Source organism: Saccharomyces cerevisiae, chromosome II (assembly GCF_000146045.2).
Source record: "Saccharomyces cerevisiae S288C chromosome II, complete sequence".
Taxonomy (NCBI): domain Eukaryota; kingdom Fungi; phylum Ascomycota; class Saccharomycetes; order Saccharomycetales; family Saccharomycetaceae; genus Saccharomyces; species Saccharomyces cerevisiae.
Window position 1 is genome coordinate 1 of NC_001134.8, and position 17,784 is coordinate 17,784.

A 17,784-nucleotide genomic window follows, 5' to 3' on the forward strand; every position below is an offset into this window, starting at 1 on the left:
AAATAGCCCTCATGTACGTCTCCTCCAAGCCCTGTTGTCTCTTACCCGGATGTTCAACCAAAAGCTACTTACTACCTTTATTTTATGTTTACTTTTTATAGGTTGTCTTTTTATCCCACTTCTTCGCACTTGTCTCTCGCTACTGCCGTGCAACAAACACTAAATCAAAACAATGAAATACTACTACATCAAAACGCATTTTCCCTAGAAAAAAAATTTTCTTACAATATACTATACTACACAATACATAATCACTGACTTTCGTAACAACAATTTCCTTCACTCTCCAACTTCTCTGCTCGAATCTCTACATAGTAATATTATATCAAATCTACCGTCTGGAACATCATCGCTATCCAGCTCTTTGTGAACCGCTACCATCAGCATGTACAGTGGTACCCTCGTGTTATCTGCAGCGAGAACTTCAACGTTTGCCAAATCAAGCCAATGTGGTAACAACCACATCTCCGAAATCTGCTCCAAAAGATATTCCAGTTTCTGCCGAAATGTTTTATTGTAGAACAGCCCTATCAGCATCGACAGGAATGCCGTCCAATGCGGCACTTTAGATGGGGTAACTCCCAGCGCAAGCTGATCTCGCAAGTGCATTCCTAGACTTAATTCATATCTGCTCCTCAACTGTCGATGATGCCTGCTAAACTGCAGCTTGACGTACTGCGGACCCTGCAGTCCAGCGCTCGTCATGGAACGCAAACGCTGAAAAACTCCAACTTTCTCGAGCGCTTCCACAAAGACCGTATCGTCTTTTGCCTCCCATTCTTCCCGGCACTTTTTTTCGTCCCAGTTCAAAAAGTACTGCAGCACCTCTGTCTTCGATTCACGCAAGTTGCTCCATACTTTATAATACAACTCTTTGATCTGCCTTCCAGACATGCGGAAAACTTGGCTCCCTTGCTTGCCTCTTGTCGAATCCAATACACTAATTGTTTCTCTTCTTCTAGTAATGGCCAGGTACCAAGCATAATTTCTCTGTATCTGAGAGTAGATCTCTCTCCTTTTTACGCTAAAATATTTCAAATATCCTACAGGGTCCCCATGATATGGCTCGATGTCTTCCAAGTATTCTTTGTATTCCTCATCATTTCGCAGCATTCTCTCCACAGCTAGTGCTTCCCAAGCTATCCTCCGATACGATACTTTCTGGCCAGCCCAACAGACACAGAGCCCGAACATCTTTTGACAGCCCTTGCATAATCCGTATTGTGTGAATACTCCCTCTGGGCAGAAGTATATGTCAATACCATAGAGGAAAAGATGTTTAATTTCGTCAGACCGAAATCCAAGAAACTGTAAGACATTCATATTCTCGGAAGTATTGGGAAATTGTGCTTTCAGTTTCTTTCTCTCTAGGAAAACCATTTGACTCCCTTTCCGCTTATACGACTCTTTGTTAATGTCGGTGACTGGATGGAATCTATTATCCTCAGCATTGCCATCTTTATTGGCGTCCTCCTTGGCACTAGCGTTGGTACTTTCAGTGGTAGTGGCATTAGTGCTGGAGTTGGTGCTAGCAGTGGTAGTGGCATTAGTGCTGGAGTTGGTGCTAGCAGTGGTAGTAGCACTAGTGTTGGAGTCGGTACTTTCGGTGGTAGTAGCACTAGTGTTGGAGTTGGTACTTTCAGTGGTAGTCGCACTAGTCCTGACGTTGATGCTAGCAGTGGTAGTAGCATTAGTGTTGGAGTCGGTACTTTCGGTGGTAGTAGCACTAGTGTTGGAGTTGGTACTTTCAGTGGTAGTAGCATTAGTGCTAGAGTTGATACTTTCAGTGGTAGTAGCACTAGTCCTGACGTTGATGCTGGCAGTGGTAGTAGCACTAGTCCTGACGTTGGTGCTGGCAGTGGTAGTAGCACTAGTCCTGACGTTGGTGCTGGCAGTGGTAGTAGCATTAGTGCTGGAGTTGGTAGTCGCATTGGTAGTAGCACTAGTCCTGACGTTGGTGCTGGCAGTGGTAGTAGCATTAGTGCTGGAGTTGGTAGTCGCATTGGTACTGGCATTAGTGTTGGAGTTGGTACTTTCAGTGGTAGTCGCACTAGTCCTGACGTTGATGCTGGCAGTGGTAGTAGCATTAGTGCTGGAGTTGGTACTTTCAGTGGTAGTCGCACTAGTCCTGACGTTGATGCTGGCAGTGGTAGTAGCATTAGTGCTGGAGTTGGTACTTTCAGTGGTAGTCGCACTAGTCCTGACGTTGATGCTGGCAGTGGTAGTAGCATTAGTGCTGGAGTTGGTACTTTCAGTGGTAGTAGCATTAGTGTTGGAGTTGGTACTTTCAGTGGTAGTCGCACTAGTCCTGACGTTGATGCTGGCAGTGGTAGTCGCACTAGTCCTGACGTTGATGCTGGCAGTGGTAGTAGCATTAGTGCTGGAGTTGGTAGTCGCATTGGTACTGGCATTAGCACTACCATGAATGCACGTGTCGCTGTCCTCATCACTGCTGCAATACTTTCTGCACCTGTCACTGCTATTGCTCTCCTGGAAGCTAGACGGTAACGCAACGATCGACATGGAAGCTGTCGCCTGATTTTCAGCCAATCTGTCCATTCTTTCTATCAGTTCCACTGTGTCAGCAGACAGGTCTGTCCTGGAGCCACAGCATCCAACATGCTGGCCCTTTTTTTCCTTTCTTTGATTCAAGTCCATAGAACTCGCGTACCTGTTCGGTTATACAGCCTTCCTTAATCGGTGGTAATTCACCCTTACGATTCCTTGCCGCCCAACTGTTTTTTCTAGATAATAGATAACAGAGGCCCCCATCTCTTAGTCTCCCTACGCCTTGAATGAGCTCAATAATATTAAGTCTATTATCAAGCATGATCACCATCATCAATTGCTTAATGTCAATTCCTTCAGTCACTAATTTCGTTCCGATGAGAACTTGCATGCTACCGTCAGTGACAAACTCCTTTGTGCGAGACACCTTTTCTGCAGCACCCAAGCTTCCCGTGTATCCATACCACCCTAAAATACTTTCTCCAAGAGCAGGCCAATTCTTCCACTTCGTTGGTTGTGCTTGCAACTACAATGGCCTTCGACTCTGGTTCAATTTCAAAGAGGGCTAAAAGAAGCTTCAGTGCTTCTTCGGGCTGTGATTCCACTTTCTTCCAAATTTTATGAACATGCCCTAAAGGCACCTCGGATTTCTCCTTGATTAGATTAAACATCCGTGTTGGATAGCTGGATAGACCTCTGCTGAGATCTTCCGACCGTTTGAGCTCGTTGATGTCCATCGACTTCTTGGCCAGTCCCGTAAGCCCAATACGCTGCAACGCAGCATCAGCAACAGCCTCAGGGGCTGTGCCGCTCAAAAAGATTGCTTTCTCAAAAGCGTCAAAATCAAGGTTAGTTATGCCCCCAAATTGCGACTGCCGGTAGACCTCCGTTTCAAAGTTGTGAAACTCATCTACAATGAGGTAACCCAATTTTACGTTGTTGGTCCTAAAGGTGCACTCAACAATATTCTCCCACGCAGCTATCCTGTCTGTGAAATTAGTGCTAGCAAGATCATCGTAGATCCCCACGTATAAATCAGTAACGCCATCGCAACCTTCTTCAATAAAGTTTCTTACAGGGGCCACATTCAAGCAACCGCGTCGGCCCAACCTGATCATGCAATTAGCAAGCAACACTGTGTACGGTACAAACAGAAACGACACATATTTCACGTCGCCCTTAGATGCCAGTGCTATCAAGGGGAGATGAAATAACTCCGTCTTACCATAGCCCGGTGGGGCCTGTACTGCCACAGAGGGTGTGTCTGCCATGTATATTTCATGACATAAGCGCAACTGATGCAAGTCCCTGAATTCAAAGGAGCTGCCAAAGAGTTTCCGGCCTGCGACGAGGATATCGTTTGTACTCTTGGGCTCTCGGGGCCTTTTTCGCGTTACTCTTGAAATTTTTTGATCATGATCTGAACTCGCCGCCTCACCTGCCACTACGTCTTCCGCATTCCGAGTACTAGAGAATGAACAATGGTAGTCGCTTTCAAGGCCTAACCATTGAATCCAGCGCTCGGAAGTGAGTCCGTCAAGCGTCTTTAGTCGAGGCTCCGATGAACCGTTCTTGTTGTATCGTCGACGTATACGTTGCGCTGTAGCTCTGGATAACGGTAAGCGTATCACCGTAAGCTCGTCAATTATTTTTGAGAGCCGCGGTCATTTTGTTAGTATCTCTTCTCAACTTGGGCAGCACACATGCAAAACATCACCCAATCGGTCCTTTTTGTTCATCATATCGTTACATATCTGTGAAAAGTACTTTATCTCAGTGGGTTTACGTGGGCATAGATCACGCTTCAGCCGCTCTGTGTCGACTTTCTTTTCGCCAGGTAAACTTGCTTGGTATGCAGAAAAAATCGATAGCTCATCTACGTGTAGTAACAAGAACATGTAGGGTGCCAAATTGTATCCATATTTCCTTATGGTGCTTTTCTGAAGACTCCTTACAATAGGTGTGCCAGAAACAAAGTCAGTGAAAGTACGCATCGTAGAGCTGTCGTTCGGCCTGGCACTCGCTATTTCGTAACAACGTTCCAGGACACGGAAACTCAACTCATTATAGTATCCTCTGTTGAGGTAAAAAAGAGAAAGGGTATCGTAATCCTTTCTATTGAATTTCAAAGTATGCACTTGAAACAACGTGTAGACCATCAAGTTGATTTTCTTGGGAATAAGATACTTTGAAGGGATTGGTCCGCCCTGGAAATCTGGTTCGTCTTCAACAAACGTCAGGAACTTTTGTACATTTTTCCCGACCATGACGGAAACGACAATTTTTTCAAAAGACCTTTTCCTATCCATTGCACCAGTTCTGAATTTTACCACTTTGATTAGACCAGACTTTTCGTCTTCGTAGAATGACCGCACTTCCGTGGGGATCGATTCAAATAAAGTTATTGAGGGACAATGTACCAAGTCGTTTTTGTTATTTAGAGCCGACTCAAACTCGTCAAAGTTTGCTTTTTCAAACTTACGCCTATCGGAAACTTTCATTTTATTTTTGTAAGTTTCGAAATTAACAATAGTATGTTGATTGCTATGCTTTTTGACAAGAAATCCATCAATATAAACAAAAGATTGTCCAGTTTCCGTCTTATCATCATCTAAGAATGTAATAATTAAGCTACTCTATTGAGAAGAAGCAGAATCTGCGCTATGCAGGTGCAAATCTCCAGCAGCAGCAAAGAAAATTCAGTTAATAAGAAATCTCACTAAGATAAGCGACTGTCTGTCCCCTTCAAGCACAACATAGAAAACAGAAGGATGTCTCATTCATCGCTTGATTTCCGGCCTGCAAAAATAAAGTAGTCGGTACGTACTTTCGTTTTCAATTTCCATGGTGCACAGTATCTTAACTATCTGCTTAGTCGAGGAGAACCAGGATTCTGTTCGTTGCTCAGCCGCTTCGTGGATATTCTCTTGGATACTTTAAACATGGACCTACGTTCCGCTCTCGAAAAGACCAATATAATAAAAAGTTATAAATTACATTTCCTTATTAGGTATACGACCTCGCGCTTCGAAGTAGAGGAGCCCTTTTTGGCGTACCTACATATGGCGCGTCAGACAGACAAACTTCCCCCAAAAATGTATTACCCCGCCGAATAAGAAAACAGACCCATTCACCCACGACGTATCAAGTTACTTCCTTGGTGCAATGTCCCACTATAAAAAAATTCCTTGACGCTAGATCGTTGGACTAAAATCTGCGTCACAATCGCCTAAACAGGAAATATTGCCTATTTTCGTACAAGGTTACTTCCTAGATGCTATATGTCCCTACGGCCTTGTCTAACACCATCCAGCATGCAATACAGTGACATATATATATACCCTAACACTACCCTAACCCTACCCTATTTCAACCCTTCCAACCTGTCTCTCAACTTACCCTCACATTACCCTACCTCTCCACTTGTTACCCTGTCCCATTCAACCATACCACTCCCAACCACCATCCATCCCTCTACTTACTACCACCAATCAACCGTCCACCATAACCGTTACCCTCCAATTAGCCATATTCAACTTCACTACCACTTACCCTGCCATTACTCTACCATCCACCATCTGCTACTCACCATACTGTTGTTCTACCCTCCATATTGAAACGTTAACAAATGATCGTAAATAATACACATATACTTACCCTACCACTTTATACCACCACACATCACATGCCATACTCACCTTCACTTGTATACTGATATGCCATACGCACACGGATGCTACAGTATATACCACTCTCAAACTTACCCTACTCTCACATTCTACTCCACTCCATGACCCATCTCTCACTAAATCAGTACTAAATGCACCCACATCATTATGCACGGCACTTGCCTCAGCGGTCTATACCCTGAGCCATTTACCCATAACTCCCACGATTATCCACATTTTAATATCTATATCTCATTCGGCGGGCCCAAATATTGTATAACTGCTCTTAATACATACGTTATACCACTTTTGCACCATATACTAACCACTCAAATTATATACACTTATGCCAATATAACCAAAAAATTACCACTAAAATCACCTAAACATAAAAATTATTTATCTTTCAACTTTACGAAATAAACACACTCAATTGCGTATCTATACCACCATGACGTCATTAACGTAAAAGTTCCTTAATATTACCATTTGCTTGAACGGATACCATTTCAGAATATTTCTAACTTTCACAGACCATACATTAGAATAATATGCCACCTCACTGTCGTAACACTCTATATTCACCGAGAAACAATACGGTAGTGGCTCAAACTCATGCCGGTGCTATGATACAATTGTATCCTATTTCCATTCTCATATGCTATCCGCAATATCCTAAAAGCATAACTGATGCATCTTTAATCTTGTATGTGACACTACTCATACGAAGAGACTATATCTAAAGAAGACGATACAGTGATATGTACGTTGTTTTTGTAGAATTATAATGAAACGTCAAATAACCCTACTATATTATAACTTATCAGCGCCGTATACTAAAACGGACGTTACGATATTGTCTCACTTCATCTTACCACCCTCTATCTTATTGTTGATAAAACACTAACCCCTCAGCTTTATTTCTAGTTACAGTTACAACAAACTATCCCAAACCATAAATCTTAATATTTTAGGTGTCAAAAAATGAGGATCTCCAAATGAGAGTTTGGTACCATGACTTGTAACTCCACTACCCTGATCTGCAATCTTGTTCTTAGAAGTGACGCATACTCTATATGGCCCGACGCGACGCGCCAAAAAATGAAAAAAGAAGCAGCGACTCATTTTTATGGAAGGACAAAGTGCTGCGAAGTCATACGCTTCCAATTTCATTATTGTTTATTGGACATACTCTGTTAGCTTTATTACCGTCCACGCTTTTTCTACAATAGTGTAAAAGTTTCTTTCTTATGTTCATCGTATTCATAAAATGCTTCACGAACACCGTCATTGATCAAATAGGTTTATAATATTAATATACATTTATATAATCGGCGGTATTTATATCATCAAAAAAAGTAGTTTTTTATTTTATTTTTTCATTACTTTTCACTGTCTATGGATTTTCATTCGTAAAGGCATCACTCCCTAGTTTGCGATAGTGTAGATACCGTCCTTGGATAGAGCACTGGAGATGGCTGGCTTTAATCTGCTGGAGTACCATGGAACACCGGTGATCATTCTGGTCACTTGGTCTGGGGCAATACCAGTCAACATGGTGGTGAAGTCACCGTAGTTGAAAACGGCTTCAGCAACTTCGACTGGGTAGGTTTCAGTTGGGTGGGCGGCTTGGAACATGTAGTATTGGGCCAAGTGAGCTCTGATATCAGAGACGTAGACACCCAATTCCACCAAGTTGACTCTTTCGTCAGATTGAGCTAGAGTGGTGGTTGCAGAAAGCAGTAGCAGCGATGGCAGCGACACCAGCAGCGATTGAAGTTAATTTGACCATTGTATTTGTTTTGTTTGTTAGTGCTGATGTAATCTTAACAAGAAATAGTGAAATGAAAGCGCATACCTCAAAGGCATATAGTTGAAGCAGCTCTATTTATACCCGTTCCTCCATCTGTCATCACTACTTAAACGATTCGTTAACAGACGCTCATTTAGCACCTCACATATTCTCCATATCTCATCTTTCACACAATCTCATTATCTCTATGGAGATGCTCTTGTTTCTGAACGAATCATACATCTTTCATAGGTTTCGTATGTGGAGTATTGTTTTATGGCACTCATGTGTATTCGTATGCGCAGAATGTGGGAATGCCTATTATAGGGGTGCCGGGGGGTGCCTTGAAAAACCCTTTTGCGCGCCTGTTAAGTTTCCGTTTTCAGTCAAAAAGAATATCCGAATTTTAGATTTGGACCCTCGTTCAGAAGCTTACTGTCTAAGCCATCATTTGGTGTGTCCTAAACGGTTTCCATGCAAAGCAACATCTTTGTTACTCATTCCTGAAGGTTGAATAAAAAATAGCAACCATGTGCAGGGAGTCGTATATTGTTAGATTCTAGAGACTTGTACGCATCATCAAAGCTGTAAATAGAATAAACATACGCAAGGCGTCAAAAGTGCATAGTTAAGAAAATTCCTGACATGTGAAAATATGTGTTTATGAAATGTGTCAAGGCCCGTCTATAGCGTAGTTAACCCCTCTGCAGGAGTAAGTGACTTTTTTTACGCTCAAAAGGCAACGAGGGCACATACTTAAAAGTCATTTTCAAACACATCTGCAGTTTGCAACGACAGATAACAATATTATGATAGGATGGTATGATGTTATTAGCTGCCACATATTTTTTAACATAGCATTAGTCACGTCTCTTCAATTGTTGGGATGAAACTCTAAAATATCATTCCTTTAGTAGTATTCCAGTTACCAGTATATTATCACATGCCGAAAAAGAAGATGACATAAAGATCGACAAACAGTCTTCAAATATAATGGAAGCTGGAATGCAAGGATTGATAATGTAACAGGATACTGAATGACAAAGTATAAATGAAAAAAAAAAAAAAAAAAAAGTAGTAATACTATTATGTGGAAATACCGATTCCATTTTGAGGATTCCAATTGTTGGAATAAAAATCAACTATCATCTACTAACTAGTATTTACGTTACTAGTATATTATCATATACGGTGTTAGAAGATGACGCAAATGATGAGAAATAGTCATCTAAATTAGTGGAAGCTGAAACGCAAGGATTGATAATGTAATAGGATCAATGAATATTAACATATAAAACGATGATAATAATATTTATAGAATTGTGTAGAATTGCAGATTCCCTTTTATGGATTCCTAAATCCTGGAGGAGAACTTCTAGTATATCTACATACCTAATATTATAGCCTTAATCACAATGGAATCCCAACAATTACATCAAAATCCACATTCTCTACACCAATACCATCGACGAGAGCTTCTAGTAAATTGTATACATAACAGTATAACCCTTACCAACAATGGAATCTCAAAGATTATTAAATTATTCACAGACTCTGAGGATTCGGGTAAAATAGGGTATTTAACTGGTTACCGGAAAGGTTTAGAAAATTCGTGGAGGGTTGGCCGAGTGGTCTAAGGCGGCAGACTTAAGATCTGTTGGACGGTTGTCCGCGCGAGTTCGAACCTCGCATCCTTCAGTATTTTTTTTGATGATTTAACGTACTATTAACTAGAATAATAGGGAAATGCAATTGCAGTTTGAGAAGAAGAATTATTAATAAGCCAAAAAGCGGCTCACTAAGTAAGTTTTTCTTCATGGCGTCCTTTGCATCCAGCAATAATGGTTTTAGCAAAAAAATCTCTTTCACTACACAAGTTGGAGCATATTTTTTAACAAATACAGATAAACGAAAGGCGATAATAAGTATACTTCCTATGTACAAGAATCTTTAAGTGATATAATCTTTCAGCGGACTAGAAGAATAGGGCGTTCAACTGTTGTCCTTGCAGAATTGCGTAAACTCCTTCAAGTAGTCATTATTTTGCTCGCAGTTTTGCCTTAAAATGCCCTCTGTTGTAGAAGTTAAAATTTGTTCTATTTTTCTATTATTTGCCACCCACTCTGTCACCTTCGTCCAATCCTTATATTGAGCTTCCTGTTTCTCCGCTCTTTCTCTTGCAGCGTAAGGATCAATTCTTGCGTCTATAAGTGGTTCCGCAGTAGTCTTTTTATTATTACCGCACTGCTGATCGGTCTCGTTCTTCATCTCTGCTGCCTCTTTTTCGCAAAATGAAATTATATTATTCCGTATTTGCCAGTTCGGATATAGTTCTTGCTTCAAAAATTCCTTACACTTATTTTTTCCATTAATAGAGCCTTTCCTATAGTTGTTTAATTTTTGTCTTATTATATCATCACTTCCATGCCTTAGAAACCTCAAAAATGAATCTATCAAGCTTGGATCAACACATCTTTCTCGCGTAACTGTGATTGTAGTAAGTGACGGTTCATCATTCGGAAAAGTAAGATTTGTTTCAAGTAAGCTTTGGGGTGCCGTAAACGTACGCCTATTATCAACCATACCGTCTTTTTGTCTACGTGTATAAATGAGAAGTTTTTTTTCTAACTATATCCAAGTTTTTCAAACTACCCAAAGGATATTTAACTTGGCGGACAAAATTACCGTCACGTTCAAAAGTGAATATATAGGCGATTCTGGGTAACAAGCAAAAGTAAACTACAATATGGAATAGTGTAAAACTTCACTTATCAACAACAAAATCGCTTCAAGCCTCCTATCTTAGAGTCTAGAGCCTGATAAAATTCTTATGCGAGCAAGGGCAACCTGATCGAATTTTATAAAAACTATTTATGGACTAAAAACCTACAGCGCTCTTCATCATATCCCTTCCCGTTTCTTCCATTGCGTCATTCATGGTTTGTCCCATTGTGGTTGCATAGTCATTAATAGTGGTTTCTACCGTGTCTAAACGAGTTTCAATTGCCCTAGAAACACTTTTAAGGACACCATATCCATTACTTCTTCCAGAGCTTCTTACAGGTCTGGCATACCTGTGATCTTCCGTACCGGGAGGTAACTTTCTGGCTGCATTACTACTACTGGAAGATATGCATCCTCGAGCAATTGCGCTTTCCTCATACTTCGATTCGGGCCTTTCTATACCGCCCAGTAGCTCATCAAGTTGATATGGTGTGCAATAAATAGTTCCTCTAGCCCATTGTAAGGAATTCACTTGAGGCCTATAACCAATCTTTAAATCAGGATTGTACAAGGTATCAATAGGAGTATGTTGTGATATGTCAGCAGTATGATTCGTTCCGGTGGCACTTTCATTAAGTACTGAAATCAAAGAGGCTTGGAATTTCCCTGTGCGAATGACAATGTCACCATTTTCTAATATAGATGAATTTTCAACGTATTGAGCGCTTAGAGGGACCGGGCAGCGTAGATTTTTGACTTCCTTAAGCTCAGGTACTGTCAAAACTTTAATATCTCCATTAATTAGCAAAACGATCATAATAGTTGAAAGCTTTCTTTCTCCTTTACCGTCAATAATGGGAATAAATGATAATCCACTAGTGGCAATTGGATACTTGAAAAGCGCATGAGTGTCCTTAGATTTACCTGGTGATACTAAACGAATGTCATTTGCGCCACTGATAGTAACAAATCCAGGTATTGCGATACCCTTGCTTAAACCCTGCATCTTTGATATAGTAGCAGAACAACTGTAGCCAGTATCTTTGGCAAAAGAATTTATTCCTAGAATTTTTCCTTGATTGTTGGTCTTTGTTGCATCAGTGAATTTAACCTCAAATCTTCCATTAGTTGCAGGCAGTATTTTGAAAGTCATCAATTCCCCGATATCCGTTCCACATAGCATCAAAATACTAGAGAACCCATCATCTCCATATTCCATGACGCAAAAGTGAACGGTTGAAACGTAAGAGCTACCAGCTTTAGAAATGACCCTAATATTTTCATTGAAGATTATAGCCGGGCCTCTTCTGTCCAATATTATTAAGGTTCCTTCAATGAAACCAACGGCAACGAACCCGATATTACTATTCATGATTGCGGACACCGCACCTTTTTTAGCATGTATTACCGTACTTGGTATAAAGCCTTGTTTAACGTTCGTAGGCCCTCTATCCGAAACATCAACTAAAATAGTTTTTGAATCATCCAATGAAAATCTGCTAAACTTCAATTGCAGTGCATCGCTTTTGGGAAGTTGTCCGTAAAACTTGTTTGTTTCGAATTTGAAAAGAATAACATCCCCAACCTCAGATGATACCGCCAATTCCAATGTTTCCGATGCAAAGGAGATATTTTTTATGGCCAGGTTAGTAGCTCTGTTAAGTACTTTAGCAGTATTCACTTCAAATACAGCGTTGTCAGTTACTTCACTGTGTGAAGCATCCCATATTCTGACTGAACCATTACTATGCCCAGTTAGTAAAGCAGATCTGGTCTCATGCCTTCTAATATTTCTGGTGGCAGGAATACCACCTTTTAAAAACGATTCACTTTGAGCGATTGTCATCATCCCCAGCCAAAGATTTTTTTGAACTGATTGCGCTATACAAGTAGTAACCGTTGGTCGAACCCATGCTAAGCTCCGAGGGAAAATGGAGGCCTTGGAACTAAAAGAGCCTGCTGGGTATATCAATGTTTCAAGTTCGCCATCTTCTAAAAGTAATAAAATGAGGTTTGTGTCATGGCATCCACCAAAATATGGAGAAGCCTTCGGCAAGGGTAGAAAATTTATTAGTGGAGCTTTGCCAATCAACGAAAATAGTTTTTGTTGAACCGGTTTAGCATAGTACTTGCTCATTGCGTCAAATGATGTCACAGAATACATTGGTGTGCCGCCTAAGTCAATCATGGTTATTTCCTGAGGTAAACAGGGATTTTCTGTAGCTTTTGTTGCAATCAACAACGATGTATACTCAGGATTACGCTGGCAAAGCCAGCTTACTTTAAAGATAGCGGGTGTTTCTGTAAAGGAACAGTCTTTCAAGGCAGGATTTGGAAAATTCACATGTGTTTCAAATATACTTCTAGCGTGAATCAGTTTACCGCTATTGACATCCCAAAATACCAAGGAATTATCTTCATGGACAGTTAATATATGTAAGGAATTTGGGTGATAAAGTGACTGAATGACCTTTGGAGTGCGTTTCTTTTCTATGTTTGTGGATAGATCACCGCCCGGAGCATACGGTTCTAATTGGTAAAAAAAATGTTGCTTGACTTTGTAGTCAATGAAAGAATATATGACTGTAATATGCTCATATGATATAAGTATCGTTCCTATGTCTCTAGGATTCCATTGGATAGAAATAACCGGTGATAGCCTCTCTTTTGGCAAAAACACACTTTTCTGGAAGTTTTCAATTTTCAATTTGGACATTTGATTTCTATCCACATCATAGATCAATATGGATCCACTCTCGAGGCCAATCAGCATCCAATCCAAGGACGGATCAGTCTCAATACAAGTGATGCTGTTTGGACAGAAAACAGTAGTTAGAATCTGTTTCGAGTGTACTGAAAGAACTATTATGTTGCTCTTCTCATCTACAGCTATCAGATAAATTCCTTTAATAAACCGCATGTGTTTAATTTGAGGTCGATTTTTTAACGTAAATACGACCTCTATTTGCTTTTGCCCATAAACATGTATCTCCCCAGCAGTAGTTGCAACTGCCAAAAGGCTTTGAGTATAGTCGAATGTGGTAACAGTGATTCGTCCATTTATGCCGTATGTGCATATTTTCTTAGTATCGAAAAATTTGGAGTTAATACCATTTGAGACGTCATGAACTCTCGCGGATTTGATAGCATTTGACACATTCTTCAAATGCCTGCTTTTCTTAAACATTTATAAAATTTTTGTATCTGTTCAATTGACAATTTTGTAACTTTTATAATCTGTCAACTTTAGAAATATGTTAGTAGTAATATAATACTGAGCTGTTTCTTAAATGCTTCCTTAATAATGTAAACAGAATGCGCATTGTTGAACATACGGCTTCGCATCGCATCGCTTAAACGAGGTTTTTCATATGCATGCTCCAAGATAGGTACGAACAAAAAAGAGGCATTGCATCAAAATGGATAGTTTCAGTTTATGTAACAAAATCTCATTAAAAAAACCCTCTCCTCCTATGAAGCGGAACAGTTCAACTTTTCCGCTTAGATGTTTTATATAAAATTAAATAAATCATGGCATGACCTTTTCTTCATAAATCCAAATCATCTGGCATAAAGGAAAATCCTCTAAACTCTTCTTGCTGGCTCGTTGTCAAAACAGAGGGCAGAGGTGTAAGTGTGGGTGGCGCAGAGGTGAATTCTTGCTCGAAATATGATGTATCTTCCGGAGATTTAATTTCTGGGATGTAGGGTGGTTTCACGCGAAGGTTTAAGATATCGTCAAAGTTGATGTTACGGAAGAAAGGTTCTTCCATAACTTCGTCTGCGTCCCTGGGACCAGCACCCAACCTCTTTTCAGGATCTTTTGTTAATAGGCCTTGGAATATTTGTACAATCTCACCTGCCATATCTATTGGGTATAAGGGTTCATCGGTAAGGATAGCGTTAAAAACTTCATCTTCGTCATCTCCTGAGAATGGAGATTGGCACAGTAGCATTTGATATAGCAGCACCCCAAATGCCCACCAATCGACAGCTTTGGTATATTCTTGCTCTTTTAAAATTTCTGGAGCCATAAATTCTGGTGTGCCACAAAATGTAGAAGTTCTATTACCATACCACATTTCATCTTTACACAAACCATAATCGGCAATTTTTATATGACCTTCTGGAGTTAATAGAATGTTTTCCAACTTCAAATCACGGTATATTACACCATTATCATGAAAATATTTCAGAGCCAGTAAGACCTCGGCGGCATAAAATTTGGCCCTTCTTACAGATAGTCTTTGGTTTTGAACATGCCACATTAAGTCACCGCCCCCAATAAACTCCATAGCAAAATATATACGGTTTTCAGTTTGAAAAGAGCAGTATAGATTGGTTAAGAATGGGTGTTTAGTTTTTGTGGCTAACAAAAATACTTTCTTTTCTGCTCTTGCACTCTCGATGTCATGATTTTGAATAATATTATCTTTCTTCAGAACTTTTATGGCACAAAGCCTGTCAGTATTCTTTGATTTAGATAAAATAACTTTACCAAAATTACCTTTACCAAGAACTTTGAGTAATACGAAATTATCTAATGAAACCTTACGACGTTTAGCCGCTCTCTTTTTATGCTTTGCGCTTGTGCTGGTTTGTGATTTCTGCGGAGATTGTTGATCAGTGGTTCTGGAGGCATGAGTACTTGTAGGAGCCAAGGACACTGTTTCTTGTAGTACTTCCTTTGAAGCATGGTCTTGTTCAATTTGAAAGGTTTCACTATTCATATCGCGGAATGGATTTGTGTGTGTGGAATCTATTGTCAAATCAGCTTCACGGAAATCATTTTTGTTCTCCCAGTCTAGTTTCTGTTTGGTCTCTAAATCAATGTGATCAACTTCTAGATCCTCTTGGATTTCCCCACTATCTTGTTTTATTTCAAGTTCCATTTCCTCACGTTGTGCTTTCCACAGTTCAAGTTCATCTCTCATTAAATCATCTTTAGATTCCCAAGTTTGACTATGCTCAATAGATAAATCAGTGAGTCCCAAGGAACGTCTATTCGACGTTGGATCCAGTGTTTTCTCTGGTGATGAAAATTCGGCGGTTTGTTGTGCACCTTCTGTAAAATTTAAATAGGCCTCATTTTCATCGATAAATTTATTTAGTTTCTCACGCCCGTGCGTTTGTAGTGAAATTCTTTTATCAATAATAGGATCATGCTGCTTAGTTGGAGAATCTCTTCCTACCTTCTGAGGCGAAGGAGTTTTATCATGTTTTCTTGGCTGAGGAGGCAAAGGAGCGTTTGCCCTTTCAGCTAATTTGGATGGGGAAAGATCACTACCATTGGCAGTACCAATAGATGACCCCAACTGTGCCGACGGAACTGTCCTCTTCTTTTTCTCTTGATTACGTTTTGTGTCTTGAATCGTTTTCAGAATTTTATTAGCCATTTCCATCGACATGCCACAGAAATCGGGAACCAAATGAGCACATTGAGCATGACACATTATACCACATTCAGAACATTTGCGTACTTTATGTCTACCCCATGGTAAAATATAACCACAGTGACAGCACCATTTAGTACCACGGTTTGAAGTAGGCAGGAATCTATGAGGAATACGGTGGTTCAACTTTGCCTCGTCCGGATCCGTATCAGTAGAAGTTTTAGCAATACACTTAGTAACAACATTGGTGTAACATTTTTTGTGACATAAAAATTTACAATCTTGACATTGGAACCCAGTATACCGAAGGAAATCACCACAATATGCACAGCACATAATGTTGTAAAATGATTTTTGTACAAAGTGGTGGCCATGCTGTTCGAATATCTCTTCTTTCCTATTGATAATAGCACCATGACGATGTAGTCCACCCATCAACTGCTTCCTTTCTATTTGAGAAGACTTGTGGAATCCTAGTGTTAACAAAATCTGCCCGGATGGTTCTAAGACAAACCATGAATTCGTACTGATTTGACTAGTTGATGTATTTTCGCCTTGCACATTCTTTGCTGAAGTAGACTGAATGGCTGAGTTTGAGTATGTAGAAGTCAATGTGCTTCCCTCTTCGCTAGCGAGAGAAGAACCACCATTAATGTTTGAAGCGTTGACCCATCCTTGTTGTTCATTTGTTTGTCCGGCTTTCTTCTTACGAATTTCTTCAGCGATATCGGAAAGCAGTAACCACATTATAGCCACTGGAATGAGCGAGTCGTTCACCTTATCATATACAGTAATCTCGATTTCATTCCCTTTTTCAACTGGAATTTGAAAATCTTCACTCCACCTGTCATTTCTAGAAGGCTTCGTTCTGGCTTTGATCGTATCATCGATTTTTATAGTAACGTAGCTCTCTGGCTTCCTGGCAAACATCGGTGATTGTATATGGTCAACATCTCTAGCAGCAGTTATTCCAATTGTTAGAACGCCAGTCAGTTGTTTTCTTCGGAATTTCGGTTGTTGATTATCCATTATGTCATTGGGTTGGTGTTTAAATTGATCAAAGTCAACGTTAATAGCTTGGTATTTCTTCAAAGCTTTGTTAAGCATTTGAATCCTGTATTTGGATTCCATAGCACCCCCTTCTGCCGCAGAACTACTACGTTGATCACCGTCAATTTGATACAATTTAGTCAATTTAGTATTGGCTTCTTGGTATTGCTTTTCCACCTGTAATTTGAATTCTAATTGTTGCAACATGTATTGGATTCTTTGCGCCAAAGAAGGGCAATCATATTTTACTAAATCCAAACGAGAAAATATGTGTTCATTTGGCGATTTGGTAGAAAGAAACCCGTATTCCTTCGAATTGCATCGCTCATTATCTTCGCTGCCATTTTCACCCTGACTTTGTTGAGCGGTCTTCAACCGTAATTTTTTTAAGCTATCCTCCAAGTACTCAAGATTTTGACGTGCCTCTCTAATATTCGTATTACATTTCTGAATGACCATAACATTGCTAGTCTTTTTCTTGAGGGCAGAAGCTCCCCGAATAATATTTTCTTCGACGGCTATCTTTTTTTTAATGTTCTGCTCCAATTGTGAAAAACTCATGACTGTAAACTGCTCCCTATATGTGTGATACTATACTTACTTTTCCTCGCTAGAGCTTCTCTCCGCAGCTACTGTTCTAGGTTTTATT

At 40.1% G+C, this 17,784-nt stretch overlaps 7 protein-coding genes and 1 non-coding gene across 8 annotated transcripts, besides 6 other annotated features; 1 reads left to right on the forward strand and 7 right to left on the reverse strand.

The window, feature by feature from the left end:
* Positions 1 to 6,608: a telomere (TEL02L; Telomeric region on the left arm of Chromosome II; annotated components include an X element core sequence, X element combinatorial repeats, and a short Y' element; TEL02L does have telomeric repeats (TEL02L-TR), but they are missing from the genome annotation due to difficulties encountered during sequencing and/or assembly).
* Positions 40 to 202: an origin of replication (ARS200; Autonomously replicating sequence).
* YBL113C (uncharacterized protein) lies at positions 280 to 2,658 on the reverse strand (the record flags this gene model as incomplete). Its single annotated transcript, NM_001180054.1, has 1 exon — positions 280 to 2,658. One exon carries the CDS (start codon positions 2,656 to 2,658, stop codon positions 280 to 282), a length of 2,379 nt encoding a protein of 792 aa, NP_009437.1.
* Positions 2,582 to 2,899, reverse strand: YBL112C (uncharacterized protein; the record flags this gene model as incomplete). Its single annotated transcript, NM_001180053.1, has 1 exon — positions 2,582 to 2,899. One exon carries the CDS (start codon positions 2,897 to 2,899, stop codon positions 2,582 to 2,584), a length of 318 nt encoding a protein of 105 aa, NP_009438.1.
* On the reverse strand, positions 2,907 to 5,009 carry YBL111C (uncharacterized protein; the record flags this gene model as incomplete). The annotated part of the gene is made up of 2 exons (NM_001180052.1): positions 2,907 to 4,116; positions 4,216 to 5,009. The coding sequence occupies 2 exons, from the start codon at positions 5,007 to 5,009 to the stop codon at positions 2,907 to 2,909; spliced, it is 2,004 nt and encodes a 667-aa protein (NP_009439.1).
* Positions 6,498 to 6,620: an origin of replication (ARS201; Autonomously replicating sequence).
* A 984-nt stretch (positions 6,621 to 7,604) lies between these two features.
* Positions 7,605 to 7,733, reverse strand: PAU9 (seripauperin PAU9; the record flags this gene model as incomplete). The annotated part of the gene is made up of 1 exon (NM_001184458.1): positions 7,605 to 7,733. The coding sequence occupies one exon, from the start codon at positions 7,731 to 7,733 to the stop codon at positions 7,605 to 7,607; it is 129 nt and encodes a 42-aa protein (NP_076873.1).
* A 1,114-nt stretch (positions 7,734 to 8,847) lies between these two features.
* Positions 8,848 to 9,092: a long terminal repeat (Ty1 LTR).
* Positions 9,093 to 9,424: a long terminal repeat (Ty2 LTR).
* Positions 9,425 to 9,518: a long terminal repeat (Ty1 LTR).
* Positions 9,519 to 9,582: 64 nt separating this feature from the next.
* On the forward strand, positions 9,583 to 9,666 carry YNCB0001W. The gene has a single exon. It is a non-coding gene; the product is annotated as a tRNA-Leu (tRNA).
* Positions 9,667 to 9,960: 294 nt separating this feature from the next.
* Positions 9,961 to 10,551, reverse strand: MIX23 (Mix23p; the record flags this gene model as incomplete). Its single annotated transcript, NM_001178347.1, has 1 exon — positions 9,961 to 10,551. The coding sequence occupies one exon, from the start codon at positions 10,549 to 10,551 to the stop codon at positions 9,961 to 9,963; it is 591 nt and encodes a 196-aa protein (NP_009443.1).
* Positions 10,552 to 10,846: 295 nt separating this feature from the next.
* On the reverse strand, positions 10,847 to 13,879 carry SRO77 (putative Rab GTPase-binding protein SRO77; the record flags this gene model as incomplete). Its single annotated transcript, NM_001178346.2, has 1 exon — positions 10,847 to 13,879. The coding sequence occupies one exon, from the start codon at positions 13,877 to 13,879 to the stop codon at positions 10,847 to 10,849; it is 3,033 nt and encodes a 1,010-aa protein (NP_009444.2).
* Positions 13,880 to 14,240: 361 nt separating this feature from the next.
* On the reverse strand, positions 14,241 to 17,696 carry PKC1 (protein kinase C; the record flags this gene model as incomplete). The annotated part of the gene is made up of 1 exon (NM_001178345.2): positions 14,241 to 17,696. The coding sequence occupies one exon, from the start codon at positions 17,694 to 17,696 to the stop codon at positions 14,241 to 14,243; it is 3,456 nt and encodes a 1,151-aa protein (NP_009445.2).
* Positions 17,697 to 17,784: the final 88 nt, after the last annotated feature.